Source organism: Chiloscyllium punctatum, chromosome 11 (genome assembly GCF_047496795.1).
Source record: "Chiloscyllium punctatum isolate Juve2018m chromosome 11, sChiPun1.3, whole genome shotgun sequence".
Lineage (NCBI taxonomy): Eukaryota > Metazoa > Chordata > Chondrichthyes > Orectolobiformes > Hemiscylliidae > Chiloscyllium > Chiloscyllium punctatum.
This window is the reverse complement of record NC_092749.1, coordinates 82844819-82865048: the sequence shown is the minus strand read 5'-3', so window position 1 is coordinate 82865048 and position 20230 is coordinate 82844819. Positions and strand designations below refer to the sequence as shown.

Here is a 20230-nt window from a genome sequence, read left to right as displayed (position 1 = left end):
CTGACCTGCTGTGCTAGCCACGATATTTATATGGCTAAACTAGTCCTTCTTTTTGCTCAATTCTAATTCAGGATGTTGAAAGTTGGGGTTTCAGTGGCGAGAACACCATTGAATGTGAAGAGGTTATCATTTGATTCTCTCATTTTGGAGATGATCATTGCCTGGCATTTGTGTGGTGAGAAAGTCACTTGTTACTTGTCAACTCAAGCCTATTATCCAAGTCTTGATGTATTCGAGCAGGGAATTGTATCTAAGGGTCTGTGAGTGGTGCTGAACATTGTGGCCATCATTATCGAATATTCCCACTTCTGACCTTATGATGGAGAGAAGATTATTGGTAAAGTAGCTGAAGATGTTTGGGTCTAGGACACTACAAGAAGATCGCTACAGCGGTGTCCTGGATTTGAGAAAACTGACCTCCAGCTACCACAACCACATCCAATTTCCTTTGTGCCAGATCTGACTCTAACCAGTGGTACATTTTGCCTCGATATCCATTGATTTTAGTTTTGCTGTGGTTTCTTGACATCACTCTTGGTCAAATATGGCCTTGATGTCAAGGGCAGTCACTCACCTCACCTCTGGAATTCACCTCTTTTATCCATGTTTGAACCCAGCCTGTAGTGAGGTCAGGAATTGAATGACCCTGGCAGAATCCAAACTGGGCATCACTGAGCAGGTTATTGCGAAACAGGTGCTGTTTGATAGGACTGTTGATGACACCTTCATTCACTTTACTGATGATAGAGAGTAAGATATTGAGTAGTAATTGGCAAGATTTGTCCTGCTTTTTTTGCCTACGGGACATACTTTGGCAATTTTCCATAATGTTGGCTAGATGCCAAAGTTGTAGATTTAATGGAACAGCTTGGCTTAGGGTTCATCAAGCTCTGGAGCACAAGTCTTCAGACTACTCCTGGAATACTTTAAGAGCCTACAGCCTTTGCAGTTTCCATTGCCTCCAGCCATTTATTGATGTAATGTGGAGTGAATCAAATTGACTAAAGCCGGGCATCTGTAATGCTGAGGACCACTTTAGGAGGCCAAGATGGACCACCCACTCAGCACTTCTGGCTGAAGATTGTTGCAAATGCTTCAGCCTATTCTTTTGCACTGATGTGCTGAGCACCCCTATTATTGAGCATGCAGATATTTGTGGATCCATCTCCTCAAGTGAGTTGTTTTGTCTGTCCACAATCTCTCTTTACAGTTAAAGAATAAGTAATAGTGGAACCACTAAGATTAGAAACCTGACAGTTTGTTTGGATTTCAGAGACATGATTCTGTGCAACTGCATTGGTTAAAACTGGACTTTAAGAGGCACGCAGGACATCAAAGTGCTCAGTTATTGCTACTTGTGGGAATTGGAGGTTGGACTTGAAACCATTTCCTGATACTGCAATTTTGTATTATTGTATTACAAAATTATAACTTTCATAATGAGTAATAGCATAGATTAAATTTATTTTGAAATCCCAGAGGTTTACTTACAGACAAATTGCTTGCTAACTGCAAGTTATCAAAGCCTATACACTTCTTAAAATGTAGCAAGCCTGAATTCCTTATAGTCACTGGTCATGTAGTTTCATTCTGGTCCTTAGCTTATTAACATTCTCAGGTCTTAGAGCAGTAAAACATAAGTGAGGCAAAAAGACAGAGTTCAACCTTGCCTTTTTTTTTGGCTAATTCTAAGTTGAATCAAGTTAGAATCTATGACTCACTACTTCCTACAAAATCTTTCCTCATTCACTGTCACTCCTTAATACAAACATTACTAACCCTGCATATCCTTAGTATTGCCTACTCACTTGCTGAGGCATCTCCCCGCCTGCATCAAAAGTAACAGCTATGCCACCCATTTCCATCTCCCATAATACCTGAATCTCCTTCCAGGAGCAAAATAATCCCCACTAGGGCAGAAAGAATGAAGGCAGATGATGGGCTCCCTAATGTGGATAGCATCCTGTTTCTGAGTGCCCCAAGTGGTGAACTGACCATGTCCAAGCTCTTTGACTGGTATCAAAGGGGGCCATGGACTTATTGTGCCAAGATACCCTGACTGAAGGCTATCCCCCCCTTTACTTAACTGAGGCCTGCTGACAACTGTGACAGGTTTTGTGGTTTTGTGTCTGTGCTGAATGGCATTGTAAAACAACAATAATGACAGCCTGGTATCTCTAAGGGGTCAAAGCACAGAAAAGGAAAGGAAATGGTATGAGAATCCAGATAGGTCCAGAGCGAGTGAGCTCTCTGACAGCAAACAAAAAGTCTAGAGATACAGCCTAGTCCAGTCCATGGGCTGGACATAGCCCCCAAATGCATAGTATCCTTATAACGGGTGAAGCCAGCGATACAGCATTGGAATTGCAGAAATGTACTGTGAGTCAATTATAGATGTCATGAAGATTCATAGAAGCTGATACATATTAGATGCCAATGTTAGTGGACATAGGCATATGGGTCCATTCCTGTGGAGCATGGTCGGAAATATTGGTGTGCAGTATTGAACATGGAAGTTGTTGGAGTTAGTAGCAACTTGAATCCACCAGCTCTGACTTTCCATGTCTTGAATTCTTGATGCCTAGCTTATATGAAGAGTTTGGTTACAAAAGGAAGCAGAATATTAATGAGGTGACTTGAATAATTAATGAGCCATTTAACAAACAATAATCCGACTTAATTAGTAACGCGCCCCAGCAAAGTGCAAACTACACCTTGCTGCTTGGCTAGACTATAACAGATGGAGGAGAAAGTGAGGCCTGCAGATGCTGGAGATCAGAGCTGAAAATGTGTTGCTGGAAAAGCGCAGCAGGTCAGGCAGCATCCAAGGAGCAGGAGAATCGACGTTTCGGGCATAAGCCCTTCTTCAAGCTGATCCTGATGTCGAGATGAGCTTCATCAGACTTCTTGTCTAAACCTGCCACAAATCTCACCATAGCCCATACTGTTCAGACCCCTGTAAGATTCCACCCTGAATATCACCCAAAATCCTGTGAATCTCCCTGGCTGTGGTAAACTAGGATTAATCTGCAAACATGTTTGTATAGTCATTGTTCCAATTCAAGGTCATGAATATCATACATTATAATGAATTAATCAGCATTAGAGTCATTTAGAGCTGTACAGCTTGGAAACAAACTCTTCCGTCCAACTCATCCATGCCGACCTGATGTCCAAAATTTAGTCTTGGCCAATATCCCTCGAAACTCTTCTTATTCACATACCATCCAGGTGCCTTTAAATGTTGTAATTATACCACTTCCTCTGGCAGCTCATTCCATACATGTACCATCCTCTGCATGAAAAAGTTGCCCCTTAGGTTTTAAATCTTTTCCCTCTCACCTTAAACCTATACCCTCTAATTTAGACTCTAACACCCTGGGGAAAAGGCCTAGTCTATTCATAATATCATGCCCTCATGATTTTACAAACCTCCATAAAGTCACCCCTCTACCTCTGATGCACCAGGGAAAATAGCCCCAGCCTATTCAGCCTCTCCCTATAACTCAAATCCTCCAATGCTGGCAACATTCTTGTAAAACTTTTCTGAATGCTTTCAAGTTTCACAACATCCTTCCTGTATTAGTGAGACTAGAATTGCATGCAGTATTCTAAAAGTGGCCTAATCAACATCCTGTACAGCTGCAACATGACATCCCCACTCAATGTACTAACCAATAAAAGCATACTAAATGCCTTCTTCACTATCCTGTCTATCTGTGAATCCATTTACAAGGAACCATGAACCTGCAGTTCTTGTTCAGCAACACTCCCCAGAACCTTACCATTAAGTGTATAAGTCCTGCCCTGACTTCTACACAAAGTCGCAAGTCACCCAGAAACACAGGATAAATAGAAACTAAACTAAACTTCAAATAAATACATACAGAGTAGAGTTTTTACATTGAATGCAGTTGTTGATCTGGCTACAAATCTTGTAGCAGAAGTTCTGCTAGTTTTGAAAAATGTTCTGTAACTTGACATTGTATATATGTAAAACCATATGAAAGCTGTACCATGATCTGTCGTAGTTAGGCAGCATTTGGATAGACTCTGGTTGGGATGTAGAGAGATGCTTGTGGGGGAGAGTGGAAGGGTGAGCATGGTAGGGGGCTGATTAGAGGGTGGACATTGTGGAAGAGGTTGAGCATCATGGGGATGTGGAAGAGAGTGGCATTGTAGGGGAAGGTGGGCGGAGTGAGCATTGTAAGGGGGGATGTTGTGCACATTATCAGGGGATTGTGGGCATTTTTCAATGTGGACATGTGTGGAAATATTGCCAATAGTTGGATAAAGAAGCTTTTTTTAGACTTTACTACACAGCTCACACTGTCAATCATTGAGCTCCACCTAAGTTTAAGAAGAGGAGTAGGATGGAGAATTGTAATAATTTTCTTTGAAGAACTGAATGATGGGCTAAATAAAGGGATGCAATTGATTGTATATCTTGTGAACATTCATATAAAATCAATGAGTTGCTTAAAAGGTTTGAGATGTTTTGCTTTATTATAATCAAAAAAGTTATAAATTAAATTATTAGAAAATTCAAATTCTATACAAGAGGAAATGTAATGATTAGGATAGAACCTTGCTCGATCGATGGGGCATATTATTAAATCTGTAATCTAGAGACCCAGGCTATTGCCCTGAGTTCATGGTTTCAAATACTGCCAGAACAGCTAGTGGAATTGAAATTTAATTCATAAATGTGAAATATAAAAGCTGACCATGAAATTTGAAAATAAGTGCTGATCATTTGTTTGAAAATACATTTTTTTTTAATGGAAGGAAATCTGCCATCCTTACCTGGTTTGACCTAAATTTGACTCCAGTAATGTTGACTAAAATGATCCATTCTTACCAAATAACTTAATGAGTTGGTCTTTCCTCTTACTTACAGGAACAATACTAGTAGAAAATGTTTTAACAGTTTTACCATTTGGAGGTACTATAGATCTGCTCAAAGTTCGGGGTTCAACATTAAGAGCAGCTTTTGAGCATTCTGTCAGAAGATATGGACAGAACACAGGGGAGTTTCTGCAGGTGTCTGGTAAGGCTGAGTTGGTATACACAATCTTCTTTGAGATCCTCTCCAGCCGGCAGTTTGTAGTGTCGATGATAGCCATGATGTGGAGGTGCCAGTATTGGACTGGGAAAGTCAAAGATCCAGGTTGCAGTCCAACAGGTTTATTTGCACCTGATGAAGGAGCTTCGCTCCAAAAGCTTGTGACTTCAAATAAATCTAATGGACTGTAACCTGGTGACATGTGATTTTTGATTTTGTCCACCCCAGTCCAGCACCGACATCTCCACATCACAGTAAGGCTGAATACACCCATTTCTTACAAACTAACTGTTGCTGAAATACAAAAATGGATGTCTTTGAGAGTGATAAAATACTTCAGGAATCATTGATACCACTTGTGCAATGTTGCTGATTAAGACTGTTAAACAATTATACTGCACAGTTGGGGTTCAAGAATATACAAGTTTATAACTGCAACAAATTTTACCACAGCTTCCTCAATGAGTGACTTATTTCCCTTTAAACATTACTATTTGCCCATGATAATTTATATTCCCGTCAGAAGAAAAAACATGTTTGCATGTTTCATTTACACCTCAGATCTTTTTTAATATACAAATTCAGATCCTAAAATGACATAGACCCCCGTTACCATTCTGGCGATAGTTGAATCCTGCAGATACGCCATTTGGAGAGATAATTGCATAACTGAAGAAGTAATCTGTGAGATAGTGAGGACTGCAGATGATGGAGAATTAGAGTAGGTAGAGTTGGCACTGGAAAAAGCACAGCAGGTCAGGCAGCATCTGAAGAGCAGGAGAGTAAACATTTCCAGCAGGACCCTTCATCAGGAGCAACGGTACCTTCATTGGACTTTGATAGCAGTACAGTACTGTGACAGAGGTCACTAATTATTGGAACTGGTTCCCTATTCGAACAAGAATCCTTGTGAAAAAGGTGAATAGGACAGTCACAAATCCTTTAAACCAGTCAATGCAGAAAGGGTGAAGGCAGGAATTCAAGTGGAAAAGATTGTCTAAATAATAATCCCAAAACAAACAAAAGTGAAGAGATTAGCGTTACAACAAACCTTGTTCCAAAGTTATGTTGAAGAAGCTGCTACAGTTCAGTTTGTTCTTTTTGGAACAAAGGAGACTGAGTGAGATTTAATAGAAGTTTACAAGACTATGGCAGATTTGGATATGGACGGCAAAAAATGGCCTTCCCATTAACTGAGATTAAGAGTCACAGATTTTAAGATTCTGGGCAAGAGATATAGGAGGATGTTCCTTTTAGTTTCTACTTTGCAAATGGTGAAGATCTGGAACTCTGTCTCTACACGGTGATGGACACGAGGAGACCAATTCCATTGGGTAGGCATTAAAAGAAATAAACTTGCAAGGGTTTGAATATAAAGCAGGGGAATGGAGCTGACTGAGTTGCTCTACAGAGACCCAGGATGATCTTTGTCTGTGCTGTTATGACTCTATGACAGGAAATTGAACTTTAGGGACTGTAGGTAAAGGAAATATTAAACAAGGAAAGTGAGTTAGCCAAGCAGAAAGAAAGAAAAACTTGCCAGCAAAAAAAAGACATACCTACAGAAGCTTTTATCATTTTTGCTTGATTGCATTCATTTTCTATTCTCCCTTATTTTAAAGGTCCTCCTTTAGTTACATTCAATGAACTACAATCCTCGGAATTGTTGCTACTTCTAGCAACTTGAGCCTTTTCCTTTAATCATGCACAATCCTAAACTGTTTTCGTAGCCACAGTTAACTGACCTACAGCCAGGCTATTAGAGTCAGCTGCAACCATTAATTTTGAAGTCAGCTTGTAACAATCAGGTTGTAGCAGTCATCTGAAAGCAAAATGACTGGGAAGGTGGTGGCCTAGTGGTGTTAACACTGACCTGTTACCCCAGAGATCTAGGTAATGTCTAGGGTCCCAGGTTCAGAATCCCACCACAGCAGATGGTGGAATTTGGATTCATGGTCATCGTTACATCCTATTGTTAGGAAAACCATTTAGTTCACTAATGTCCTTTAGAGAAGGAAACTGCCATCCTTACCTGGTCTGGCCTACATGTGACTCTAGACCCACAGCAATGTGGTTCACTCTTATCTGCCCTTTGGGCAATTATGGATGGGCTGTGGTCAGCGATGTCCTTATCCTGTGAATGAATAAAGGAAACAAATAGCTTGTAAGGTTTACAGTCACGATAGGCAAAATGGTGAAGGGGCAGGAATAGCCAGTGAAAGTAGAATTATAAAATGGAAAAGCAATTAAGGATTTTCTGGGAATTATGCAGAGACCCCTCATAGCAGCTGTGAAGTAAGTCTGAAGTCACATGACATCAGGTTGTAGTCCAACTGGTTTATTTGAAAACAGTGACTTCACCTGTCAAAGGAGCAATGCTCTGAAAGCTTTGTGATTTAAAATAAACCTGGTGTTGTATGACTTTTCACCTTCTCCACCCCAGTCCAACACCAGCACTTTGATATCACAGCTGTGATGTGGTAAACAATATAAATGCAGAGATTGAACAAAGGCGTAGATAGTTTTAATAGGGGATTCTAACTCTCATACAGACTGGAATAAACAAACTAGCACCGGTGAGAAAGATTAAGTAATTTACTGAGTCTGTCCTTGATAGATTTTGGTCACAATTTACAGTCACCAAGAGTGCATGCAAAATTAGATTTCCTAAAGAGTAATGAGCCAGATTTTGCTTACAGCAGTGTTTCTTGTCTGTTGCATAGCTAGGTTTAGTCCAAAAAGTATTGAGCCTGCAAACAGAAACAAATGTTTCTGCATCACTGAATAAAATTAGAGGGAATAGTGGTTAGGCAAAGAACAAGTAAGATTTTATCTAATAGTTATTATATTAGGTTAAATTCAACTTGGTGTTTGAAGTGGAGAAATGGAGAAATGCAAACCAGCTACTACGCTTTGAGATTTAAGAAAGATATAGGTAATGCATTGAGACAATGACTGTCCATATTAAACTGGACAAACTTATGGTACAGTATTATTCAAAAAAAAAGTGATCACATCAATGCAACAGTGCCATTGTCAATGGAAGTTGGCAAATTCGGTATAATTACTTTATATTAATATTTGCAGTTGAGGAAGAGGCCAGCCTGTTGAATATCCCAAGAAAACAAATATTGAATCAGGAACAGGGATTCTGTACACAAATAATTAAAATGTCATGATCATGTCTGGAAAATAACAAAAGTGTCATGGATGAAAGATCTAGAGGCCTGGAATGCAAGGGGATAGAAGTCATGCTTCAGATATACAAGACCCTGGTTAAAAAAAGACCAGGAGTACTCCTTGAGCAGTTCTGATCTATTGTTATTTGTCTGATCTCCCCATGCTCTTCTGATGAATTATCTAATCTCCATTTAAACTACAATGTAAGTAAGAAAGCAGGAGAAAGGAGCCTGCAAAAGCCAGCAAAGTCTCCAGCTTTCACTAATTGACTTGGCTGCTCAGGAACCCAGTTCCTCAGTGTCCAATGCCAACAATACACAAACTTCACTCATCAAGACTGATATTAAGTGTTTCGACTCTGGCATAGACAGCGATGGTGGCCTGAACATAGTGGCACTTCATTTCAATCCGATGTAAAGACTCAAGAAGTTGGCAGACAGCCTGACATTTCATGTGGAACACCCCTTGACATATGTGAACTGGGATCCTATGACATGCATTTCACAGCAGTGAAGCAACTTCATCTTGCAGTCAATAGAAAAATGTCATTATTTAGGAAAAGTGAATAGAAGAGGAAGGCTTCAGAGGAAAGAGAGGAATCCAGGTGGGAGGGAGCTAAAGTGAACAGCTTCAAGCAAATGCCCAATATGTGCCAGTATAGAACCAGAGGTTTACAGCAAGGAAACAGGTCCTTCAGCCCAACTTATCCATTCAATTAATGTAATCTCCATTTGCCTGTATTTGGTCAATACCCCTCCATACCTATCCCATCCATGTACTTGCCTCCACCACGACCTCTGCCAGCCTGTTCCAGGTACTCTCAACCCACTGTAAAATATTGCCCCTCTAGACCCTTTTGTCCTGATGAGAAATATTCATGTAGGATTACGCCCATCCTTTGTGGCTCCAAACATAGACAATCTTGTTGATCTTTTAAAGAGTTGATTGTTTTTAAGCTTGCTGCCAAGAATAATATAATTCATTTTCTTAGGAGTCCACGTAGAATTTGACCTGAGTAGAAAGCCAGGACACAGGGTGGTCAGACTAGATGTTCGCTGCTCAGAGTGCCGCGTGCCACACTATGAGCCGCTCGAAGACTCCAAAATTTACAAAATTGTTGTCAACTCTTACATCGCTGGCGGTGGAGATGGATTCACCATGTTGAAGAATGAAAACCTGAAACATGACACCGGTAAACACGCATTTTCACATGATGTTCAAACCACCAGCCATTAATCACCAATCCACAATACACAAGTTTAATCTGTCCACACTTCTGATTGCCAGTGAGTTAATTTGGTGAACAGGGCTGGCGCACATGGGCATGCAGACAACTGATGCATTTGGTGAGCATGTAGCTTCAAGTGGTTGGTGATGGTGTCAGTGGGTTGGGACAGAGTTGGAGGAGGGAAACAAAAGTAGAAAGTAAGGGGAGTCCAACAACAAAGTCTGCATGGCTGGAGGGAGCTGGTGGAATGGGAAGAGGTACAAATTGAAGTGGGAAATGGCATGAGTTTGGGGGGAATGGCATGGGGAGGTCAGCAAAGGGGGTTGCAGCATGGAAGGGGACTGTAGCATGGGAGGTATGGGATGACAGAGAGATAGAAAAAGAAGAGAGGTTGGAGCAAGGGATAGAATGAGGATCTTTGGAGTAGAGATGAAAGTAATAGGATGAATATGGCTTAGAAGGAAGACACAAGAGCATGGAATGGCACTGGATGGATTTTTAAGGAGGAAAGTTGCAATAAGATTTATAATTTCATTGCATATTTTATGGTCTCTGCCAGTATATATATGAAATGTTATTTTAATAAGTGTTTATTTTGCTGTTCTAGGTGATACAGATATTTCAGTGATTTCAAACTACATCAAGCTAATGCAACGGGTTTATCCTGGAGTTGATGGAAGAATATCATTTATTGAAAACAGTGGCCCACAGTTATACATTAATATGAAAATTGGATTGCTTTCTGTCTCAATTTTTGCATTCTTATTCCATTTTTGATGATTATAATAAGTTAACTTGTTCAGTGAAATAACTAATTCCTTTCCTAAAAATGTTGTTTTGTTGTAATTTGCATTTGCCAGGAGATGTTAATCATACTTTCTATTTAAAATACTGATAAGTTGATTTTCAGACCAGCTGCTCACTGAAGAGATAATGGAGTTTCTAGCTGTAGCTGCACAGTGCAACCAATGAGTGATGCCTAACGCAGCATCAATATATCCTAAAATGCTTTTCCATTGATAAAGTTCAGCCATGTTGTAATGTTGAAAACATGGCAGCTCGTTTGCACAGAGGGTCTCCCACAAACTGTAATGAGACAAATTACCAGAAAATATGTTTGCATTTCTTGTCTGAAGAATAAATATTTGGCAGAGAACAAATTTCTCTAAGAGTCATCCATATCCATACTTCTCTTCTAGGTAGTGCTACATTCTTGTATTTGCACATGAAAGGACAGATAGAACCTCTGCTCAAGGTCCTGTTGTAAAAACAGCATCTCCCAGAGTGAATCACTTCCTGCATTAGAACAATAGCCAGGCATTGTATCCAACATTCTGAAGTGGAATTTTAACCCATAATGTCTGACTTGAGGGCTATCTCTGAATCATGGAAACAAGACTAATACTGTACTCATTATATGTACAGTCCTATAAACTGATAGCAGTACTGCAAATTGTGTATTTCCATATGAAATTATGGAATCTGGAGTTCTTAAGTGATATAATTCATTTGTTGCACAAATCTATGAATGTTTATTTTGAAATCAGAACACTTTAATTTTAAGATAATTTTATGATGAAGGGTTTGATCTCCCACAGCTTTGCTCAAGAGATTGAAACTATGTAGTGCATTAGCTTAAGTTTTGAGTTCTGATTGATTCGTGCACTGATCTAATTGAATTTTGAATAAAGATGTTTAATTGCTTACTATTGAGTGGTTGGGTTTCTTCAACTTTTACTGTTGCAAAGGAAATGCATTTTTAACCTATGCAAAATGTATATAAATGACCATGTAAACATTGAGGGAAGTACATGTAATTTGGATGCTCACACTAGATAAAACTATAAGAAATTACTATCTATTCCCATGTATAGAAATAGGATTAGGAATTCTACATCCAATTCTAAGTGGGCAATACTCTATAAATTGCCCTGAGGCCAATGATTAGCCAATATTTTGGATAATTTATATCTTAAAATTCTAAAATGTCCTTGGACTCAGCATTCTCGTTGGCAATGTTCTAGGATAAGTTGGGAAGGAAATGCCTGTACGACAGTCAAGAATCATGAATTCAATGCACTTTCTAGTCAGTGCAGGAAAGCAGTGTGTCAGACAAGAATTGTGGTGAGACTATTGGAGACACAATGATCATGTGATGATAACTTAAGAAATTTGTTCAACTCTTTAGGTAACATCCTGCAAACTAACGGCAAGCTCAACATTGATTCCAAACTATGAAGTTTCATGAAGTGAAACAGAAATTATTCTTGACAGTTCACAGCAATCCACGTTTCAACAGATATTGTATACTGAAAAGATTAATCTTCTCTATTTCAAATCAGTGTTGTGTCACAGCAGCAAAACACTGGTACTACCTTTTTATTCTAATCCATTCTCACCTGATGAATCTGTGTTGGACACCACTTCTAAGAGATTTGAAGAGGGAGACTGATGGAACTGGCTTTGCATTAAAGGACACAACAGTAAGAGCCAGTTTCAAAGACATCTGTCCATGACTGACAAATGTAACCACCTCATTGTCCTTGTGAGAACCAAGCACCATTCTCCATCTTAGAACGCGTTCCAATTTGTGGCACCAGTTCTCTAATTCTGAACTAATCTCATTTAACAATCTGTCAACTCAAAATTGCATATCTGACACACAGTGAACCATCAGGAAAAGCAGCTATACCTGAAAATGAACTGTCAACTCTGTGACAGGACAACATGCATGCTAAATAGCTGAAGCAGAATGTAATAGAACTAAGCAATTCCACATCTAATGGAAAAAATCAATGCTCTGCAGCTTTTTTGCATCCAGTCATGACTGGAGACAAACAACTGATAGAAATGCAGGCTCCATGAGTATCACTCTCCTCAGTGACAAAGTTAAAAATCACACAACACCAGGTTATAGTCCAACAGCACTAGCTTTCGGAGAGCTGCTCCTTCATCAGGTGGTTGTATAGTTCATCAGGCACAACCACCTGATGAAGGAGCCGCGCTCCAAAAGTTAGTGCTTCCAATTAAACATGCTGGACTATAACTTGGTGTTGTGTGATTTTTAATTTTGTCCACACCGGCATCTCCAACTCATGACTCTCCTCAGTGACAGTTGTGCAATCAGATGACAAGGCTGAATTGTTTGGAACCTTCTCGACAGCCAGAAGTGCCTTCACTCCAGGATCCACTGTACCTCTGACTAAGCTAAAACACTGGTATCTACTTAACAAAGTTAAAATGGCCCACATGTATCCTGTCACAAAAGCCAAGGCAATTCCCACTTAGCGAAGCATTGCACTATCAACTGATTTCCAATCATGTGGCTGCAAGGATGGTGTAGGAGGGAGGGCTTCAGATATTTAGACAATTGGACTGCATTCTGGGGAAGGTGGGACCTGTATAAACAGGACGGGTTGCACCTAAACCAGAAGGGCACCAATATCCTGGGGGGTAGGTTTGCTTGCACTCTTCGGGGGGGTTTAAACTAATTTGGCAGGGGGATGGGATCCGGACTTGTAGTCCAGCAAGTAAACTAGCTGTGTGTCAGGATGTCCAAGACTGTAGGGAGGCTGTGGAGAAGGTAGCACTGACAGGGAATACTTGCGGACACAGAGATGGGCTCAAGTGCGTATACTTCAACGCAAGGAGTATCAGAAATAAGGTGGGTGAACTTAAGGCATGGATCGGTACCTGGGACTACGATGTTGTGGCCATCACGGAAACATGGATAAAAGAGGGACAGGAATGGCTGTTGGAGGTTCCTGGTTACAGATGTTTCAGTAAGATTAGGGAGGGTGGTAAAAAAGGAGGGAGGGTGGCATTGCTAATTAGAAATGGTATAACGGCTGCAGAAAGGCAGTTCAAGGGGGATCTGCCTCTGGAGGTAGTATGGGCTGAAGTCAGAAATAGGAAAGGTGCAGTCACCTTGTTGGGTGTTTACTATAGGCCCCCCAATAGCAGCAGAGATGTGGAGAAACAGATTGGGAAACAGATTTTGGAAAGGTGCAGAAGCCACAGGGTCATAGTCATGGGCGACTTCAACTTCCCAAATATTGATTGGAAGCTCTTTAGATCAAGTAGATTGGATGGGGCGGTGTTTGTGCAGTGTGTCCAGGAAGGTTTTCTAACGCAGTATGTAGATTGTCCAACCAGAGGGGAGGCCATATTGGATTTGGTACTCGGTAATGAACCGGGACAAGTGGTGGGCTTGTTAGTGGGTGAACATTTTGGTGATGGTGACCACAATTCTGTGACTTTCACCTTGGTTATGAGAGAGATAGGTGCGCACAACAAGGTAGATTTTACAATTGGGGGAAGGGAAATTACGATGCTGTAAGACAGGATTTGAGGAGCATACGTTGGGAGCATAGGCTGTCAGGGAAGGATGTGGTGGAAATGTGGAACTTTTTCAAAGAGCAGATACGACGTGTCCTTGATATGTATGTACCTATCAGGCAGGAAAGAAATGGTCGTGTGAGGGAGCCTTGGTTGACGAGGGAGGTTGAATGTCTAGTAAAGAGGAAGAAGGAGGCTTACATAAGGTTGAGGAAACAGGGTTCAGACAGAGCAGTGGAGGGATACAGGATAGCCAGAAGGGACCTGAAGAAAGGGATTAGGAGAGCTAAGAGAGGGCATGAAAAATCCTTGGCGGATAGGATCAAGGATAACCCCAAGGCATTTTATGCGTATGTGAGAAACCTGAAAATGACGAGAACGAGGGTAGGTCCGATCAAGGACAGTAGTGGGAGACTGTGTATTGAGTCGGAAGAGATAGGAGAGGTCTTGAACAAGTACTTCTCTTCAGTATTTACGAACGAGAGGGACCGTATTGTTGAAGAGGAGAGTGTGAAACGGACTGTTAAGCTAGAAGAGATACCTGTTAGGAAGGAAGATGTGTTGGACATTTTGAACAACTTGAGGATAGACACGTCCCCCGGGCCGGACGGGATATATCCTAGGATTATGTGGGAAGCAAGAGAGGAAATTGCAGTACCGTTGGCAATGATCTTCTCGTCTTCACTGGCAATGGGGGTGGTACCAGGGGACTGGAGAGTAGTGAATGTTGTGCCCCTGTTCAAAAAAGGGAATAGGGATAACCCCGGGAATTACAGGCCAGTTAGTCTTACTTCTGTGGTAGGCAAAGTAATGGAAAGGGTACTGAGGGATAGGATTTACGAGTATCTGGAAAGACACTGCTTGATTAGGGACAGCCAGCACGGATTTGTGAAGGGTAGGTCTTGCCTTACAAGTCTTATTGAATTCTTCGAGGAGGTGACCAAGCATGTGGATGAGGGTAGAGCAGTGGATGTAATGTACATGGATTTTAGTAAGGCATTTGATAAGGTTCCCCATGGTAGGCTTATGCGGAAAGTCAGGAGGCATGGGATAGAGGGAAATTTGGCCAATTGGATAGAAAACTGGCTAACCGGTCGAAGTCAGAGAGTGGTGGTAGATGGTAAATATTCAGCCTGGAGCCCAGTTACAAGTGGAGTTCCGCAGGGATCAGTTCTGGGTCCTCTACTGTTTGTAATTTTTATTAATGACTTAGATGAGGGAGTCGAAGGGTGGGTTAGTAAATTTGCAGATGATACGAAGATAGGTGGAGTTGTGGACAGTGAGGAGGGCTGTTGTCGGCTGCAGAGGGACTTAGATATGATGCAGAGCTGGGCTGAGGAGTGGCAGATGGAGTTCAACCCTGCCAAGTGTGAGGTTGTCCATTTTGGAAGAACAATTAAGAATGCGGAATACAGGGTTAATGGTAGGGTTCTTAGTCAGGTGGAGGAACAGAGGGATTAGATTACTTACAGTGTGGAAACAGACCCTTCGGCCTAACAAGTCCACACAGCCCCGCCGAAGCGTAACCCACCCATACCCCTACATCTACATCTACATCTACATCTACCCCTTACCTAACACTACGGGCAATTTAGCATGGCCAATTCACCTAACCTGCACATCTTTGGAGTGTGGGAGGAAACCGGAGCACCCGGAGAAAACCCACGCAGACACGGGGAGAACGTGCAAACTCCACACAGTCAGTCGCCTGAGGCGGGAATTGAACCCGGGTCTCTGGCGCTGTGAGGCAGCAGTGCTAACCAATGTGCCACCGTGCCGCCCACAAATCTTGGGGTCTATGTACATAGATCTTTGAAGGTTGCCACTCAGGTGGATAGAGTTTGTAAGAAGGCCTATGGAGTATTATCGTTCATTAGCAGAGGGATTGAATTCAAGAGTCGTGAAGTGATGTTGCAGCTGTACAGGACTTTGGTTAGGCCACATTTGGAGTACTGTGTGCAGTTCTGGTTGCCTCACTTTAGGAAAGATGTGGAAGCTTTGGAGAGGGTGCAGAGAAGATTTACCAGGATGTTGCCTGGAATGGAGAGTAGGTCGTACGAGGATAGGTTGAGAGTTCTCGGCCTTTTCTCGTTGGAACGGCGAAGGATGAGGGGTGACTTGATAGAGGTTTATAAGATGATCAGAGGAATAGATAGAGTAGACAGTCAGAAACTTTTTCCCCGGGTACAACAGAGTGTTACAAGGGGACATAAATTTAAGGTGAAGGGTGGAAGGTATAGGGGAGATGTCAGGAGTGGGTTCTTTACCCAGAGAGTGGTGGGGGCATGGAATGTGCTGCCCGTGGGAGTGGTAGAGTCAGAATCATTGGCGACCTTTAAGCGGCATTTGGATAGGTACATGGATGGGTGCTTAATCTAGGTTAGAAGTTCGGCACAACATCGTGGGCCGAAGGGCCTGTTCTGTGCTGTATTGTTCTATGTTCTATGTTCTATGTAAGGAGTCATCAATGGTATTGAAAGGAGGAGGATTTTTTTTCCTCTGATGGTTGTGAGTCTTTCAAATTCCCTTCCACAGAGAGCAGTGGACACAGTTATTGAATATTCTTAAAACACAGATGCATAGATTCTAACAAGGGAGTCTAAGGTTATGGAGTTAAGGAGAAAAACATACAAACAAGGAATAGGAGCGAGCCATTCACTTCTGGAGCTTGCTCTGCCATTTAATAAAATCATAGCATTCTGATGATAACCTCATATCCATATTCCCATTTAGCCCTGATAACCTATCACTCCCATTCCTTGCTTAATAGAAAGGTTATTAAGGAATGTGGATGATTCAAGATGGTGGTAGAGTAGGTCATCTGCTATGACCACTCCTTAGAGACCCTACATTGTGGAAACAGGCCCTTCAGCCCAACAGGTCCACACAGACCCTGTGAAGAGTAACCCACCCAAGCCCCTTTTCCCTCTGACTAATGCACTTAATTGACAAATTAAGCATGGCCAATTCACCTGGCCTGCACATTTTTGGACTGTGGGAGGAAACTGGAGTATCTGGAGGAAACCCACGCAGACACGGGGAGAATGTGCAAACTCCACACAGACAATAACCTGAGGTTGGAATCGAACCTGAGACCTTGGTGCTGTGAGGCAACAGTGCTAATCACTGAGCCACCGTGACACCCCTATCACTCCTTTTTTCCTTTTTTCTCTTCCGGCTTTTCCTCTTCTGCCAGCAGCCCCGAGTGATGAGGGGGTGGCCAGTGGCCTGGAGCGGAGTTGGGGGAGTGTGGCCGACAGCCCAGAGCAGAGCAGCAGCAGCGGCCAGTGGGCCCAGAGTGGAGTGAGGGCACACAGCAACCTGGAAATGGCAAACAGTGGCCAACAAGCCCAGAGCAGAGTGAGCACAGCCAGTTAGTCCAGAGTCGAGTGGGGAAGGTGGCCAGCAGGCCCAGAGTAAAGATGGATGCCGGTTGGGAATCGGTGGCACCCGCTCAGACCATATCTATCTTTTTACCTTTATTTCTTATTTTCCTAATTCATATTTACTCTATATTACAGATATAAATAGCATAACTGTTTTCTTTATTTTCTCTTTATTTTTGTCCTTAAGCTATGTACCTACATACTTTGTACCTAAGATGGTGCCTTGTTGTCGACATTGAACCCTTCTCAATGTGCTCCTGTTCTTTTGTTACTTGAGCATACGTGACAATAAACCTAATTCTAAATCTCTAACAATCATTAGCTGTGATTTTACTGAATGTCAAACAGGCTTGAGGTGCCAAATGCCATAAGTTTGCTCCTAATTCAGATGTGTTAACACGTGACACTGATCAATAACCTATTCACTAATGCTCAGTTTGGGTTGTAGATATTTTCTTATCAATCTGTTCATAGACGTTATGACACACTTCTAAATAAGGTGGGACTTGAACTGAGGGCTCCTGCACGGGGAGGAATGTTAGCATTGTATCACTAGAACCGCTCAGTTTGGGTTGTACCATGACCAATCATCCCTGATCTCATATGAGGAGAAAGTGAGGACTGCAGATGCTCTGATCTCATATGTCCCTGTTTCAAACATAGAAGAACTAAATTCCAGAGATGCAGTGAGAGTGACTGACCATGACATTTGTGAGTCATCATTAAACTCCAGGGCATGTTCAAGAGGAAAATTGTCCAATAGCTAGAGTCATAGTTTGCTGCTGATTTTCTCCAGCACAATTTGACCTTATTCACACAAAGGAAGTTGGGATAGGGCTGGGAAGTGGAGCTGATGTAAATGTTCAGCTGTTAATGTATTGATTGGCAGAGCATGTTGGAGGAGGCAGATGAATCAGCCTAGTCATCACTGCAGGCATTTCTTAATACAGCAACATCCAATACCACTGGGGAAAGGAAGTTTTCCATTCATATCTGATCTGGCCTAGATGTGAGTCCAGCCTCATAGCAATGTGGTTGCCTCTGCAATGGCCAAGCAAGTCAATCAGTTCAACACAATTAGGCCTCAAATGCTGAGTTTCTAGTGATGTTCCCAGACTACTTGATCTGACAGCTCTGGATAATTATCTTCAGAATGTGCATTCAAATCCCATGATAGTAGGTTATGGAATTTACATTCAATTGAGCAATCTGGAATTGAGAGCTAATGTCAGTTATGATAGGCCTAAATGACCATCACTGTATGTCATAAAAATGTAACTGGTGTACAAATATTCTTGAGGGAAAGAAATCTGCCATCCTCATCCAGTTAGCCCTATGTGTGACTCTAACCCGAAAAAATGTGAATGATATCAAACAACCAGACCATCCACACTGTTGTACCAAACCACTGCATAAAAGTCAAAAAAAGAATAAAACCCAGAATGGGAACCCAGAATGGGCCTAAGCATCGAAAACCACAATGATGCAGAGAACTCTTATTCTTGTGTCAACTCGCTCTTCTGCTAACATTGGGAGCATTGTCCCAAATATTAAGCAAGCTATAGCTTAACTGTGACTATCTATATAAGGAAACTAAACCAACAACAACAATTTTACTGAATGACCCTCAAAAGAAGAGGTTATCCAAAAAGTCTTGTAGCTTTCATTTCAGCATGAACCACAATCAAAATTGCACATGAATTAACAGTTAGACAATTGTTCAAATAAAAAAGATAAATTTCACTTTAAATTGATGATAAAACAAAGCCAGTTCCATGTAACAATTAGCATATACACCACTCTCTGTACCAGTGTTGGACAAGGTAACTACATGCTTCCACAATCTGTTCTTTATGCACAAAGAGTAATTGAGGAGTGCTAGATTTCATGAGTATGGTCATCATCAACAAGGCAAATTGAAGAGATTCTTTCTTTCTTTAATGGACCACAACTGTATGTGGCACCCCTGAAATCCTTTTCAGTTGACTAACCAATATCATCATGCTTCATGGCATGACGATACTGTCACTTTAAAAAAGTTGCTTTGTCCTGGGTTTACTGAAGAGAGGTTGTAACGGTAAAGGTGCTGAAGAGTCTAGGGGGTAAGTGTTTTTGAACAGTTTAACAAGGGAAGGGGATTTCTCACAGACTGGGCTTTTGGACATTGTATTTTCAAGCTGTAGCTGTTAGAAGCTGTCTGGGGTCCCAGAAGAGTGAGAAGCTTCAGTAAATGATTCCAAGCTGCTACTTTCTCTGAAATCTCTTTTGATGCTGTTTCCTCCTGGATTGGAGAACTGGATGCAAGAAGCTGTGACTGAATCTACCTTTTTGCCAAAGGGTGTGTTGATGGGATGTTACTATATTGGAACAGCTAATTATTAGTAGATACTGTACCTGTTATTCGGTTAAATTTTTCAATAGTTAAGTTATTCTAAATTCCTCTTTCTTTTGTTTGCATTTAACTATAATGTTTAGATTACTTACAGTTTGGAAACAGGCACTTTGGTCCAACAAGTCTACACCGACCCTCCAAAGAGCAACCCACCCAGACCCATCCTATACATTTACCCCTTCACCTAATACTACAGGTAATTCAGCACAGTCAATTCACCTGACCTGCACATCTTTGGACGTGGGAGGAAACCCACACAGACACGGGGAGAATGTGTAAACTCCACACAGACAGTTGCCTAAGGCAGGAATTGAACCCAGGTCTCTGTCGCTGTGAGGCAGCAGTGCTAACCAGTGTGCCACCAGGCCACCCTTAAATTGTATTGTGTTTTAAATAAATTGTATTTTGCTTAATGTTGAATAGGTTGACCAGTTTCATCACATCTGGAACATGTACTTCACATCTACCTTTAAAATAAGAAAGAGTTAGGTCTAAGCTACCTTCTTAAAATATTTTAAGGGGGTCTGCTCTGGTCCATAACAATTTGGTGGCTTGTCCTGGATCAAAATCTAAAATTCTAATTTGAGTTTAGGATTGTTGGAGGCGAAGGCAGTGAGTGATAATTTTAGTGTCTTCTGTTT

At 41.5% G+C, this 20230-nt stretch overlaps 1 protein-coding gene across 1 annotated transcript in view; it reads left to right on the top strand.

The window, feature by feature from the left end:
• nt5e (5'-nucleotidase, ecto (CD73)) overlaps positions 1–11179 on the top strand; it is an 87337-nt gene extending 76158 nt beyond the window's left edge. The window contains exons 7-9 of the mRNA XM_072581141.1: positions 4901–5050; positions 9237–9437; positions 10081–11179. Coding sequence (XP_072437242.1) covers positions 4901–5050; positions 9237–9437; positions 10081–10250 — 521 coding nt within the window. The 3' untranslated portion in view covers positions 10251–11179. The remainder of the gene's footprint in view (positions 1–4900; positions 5051–9236; positions 9438–10080) is intronic.
• Positions 11180–20230: the final 9051 nt, after the last annotated feature.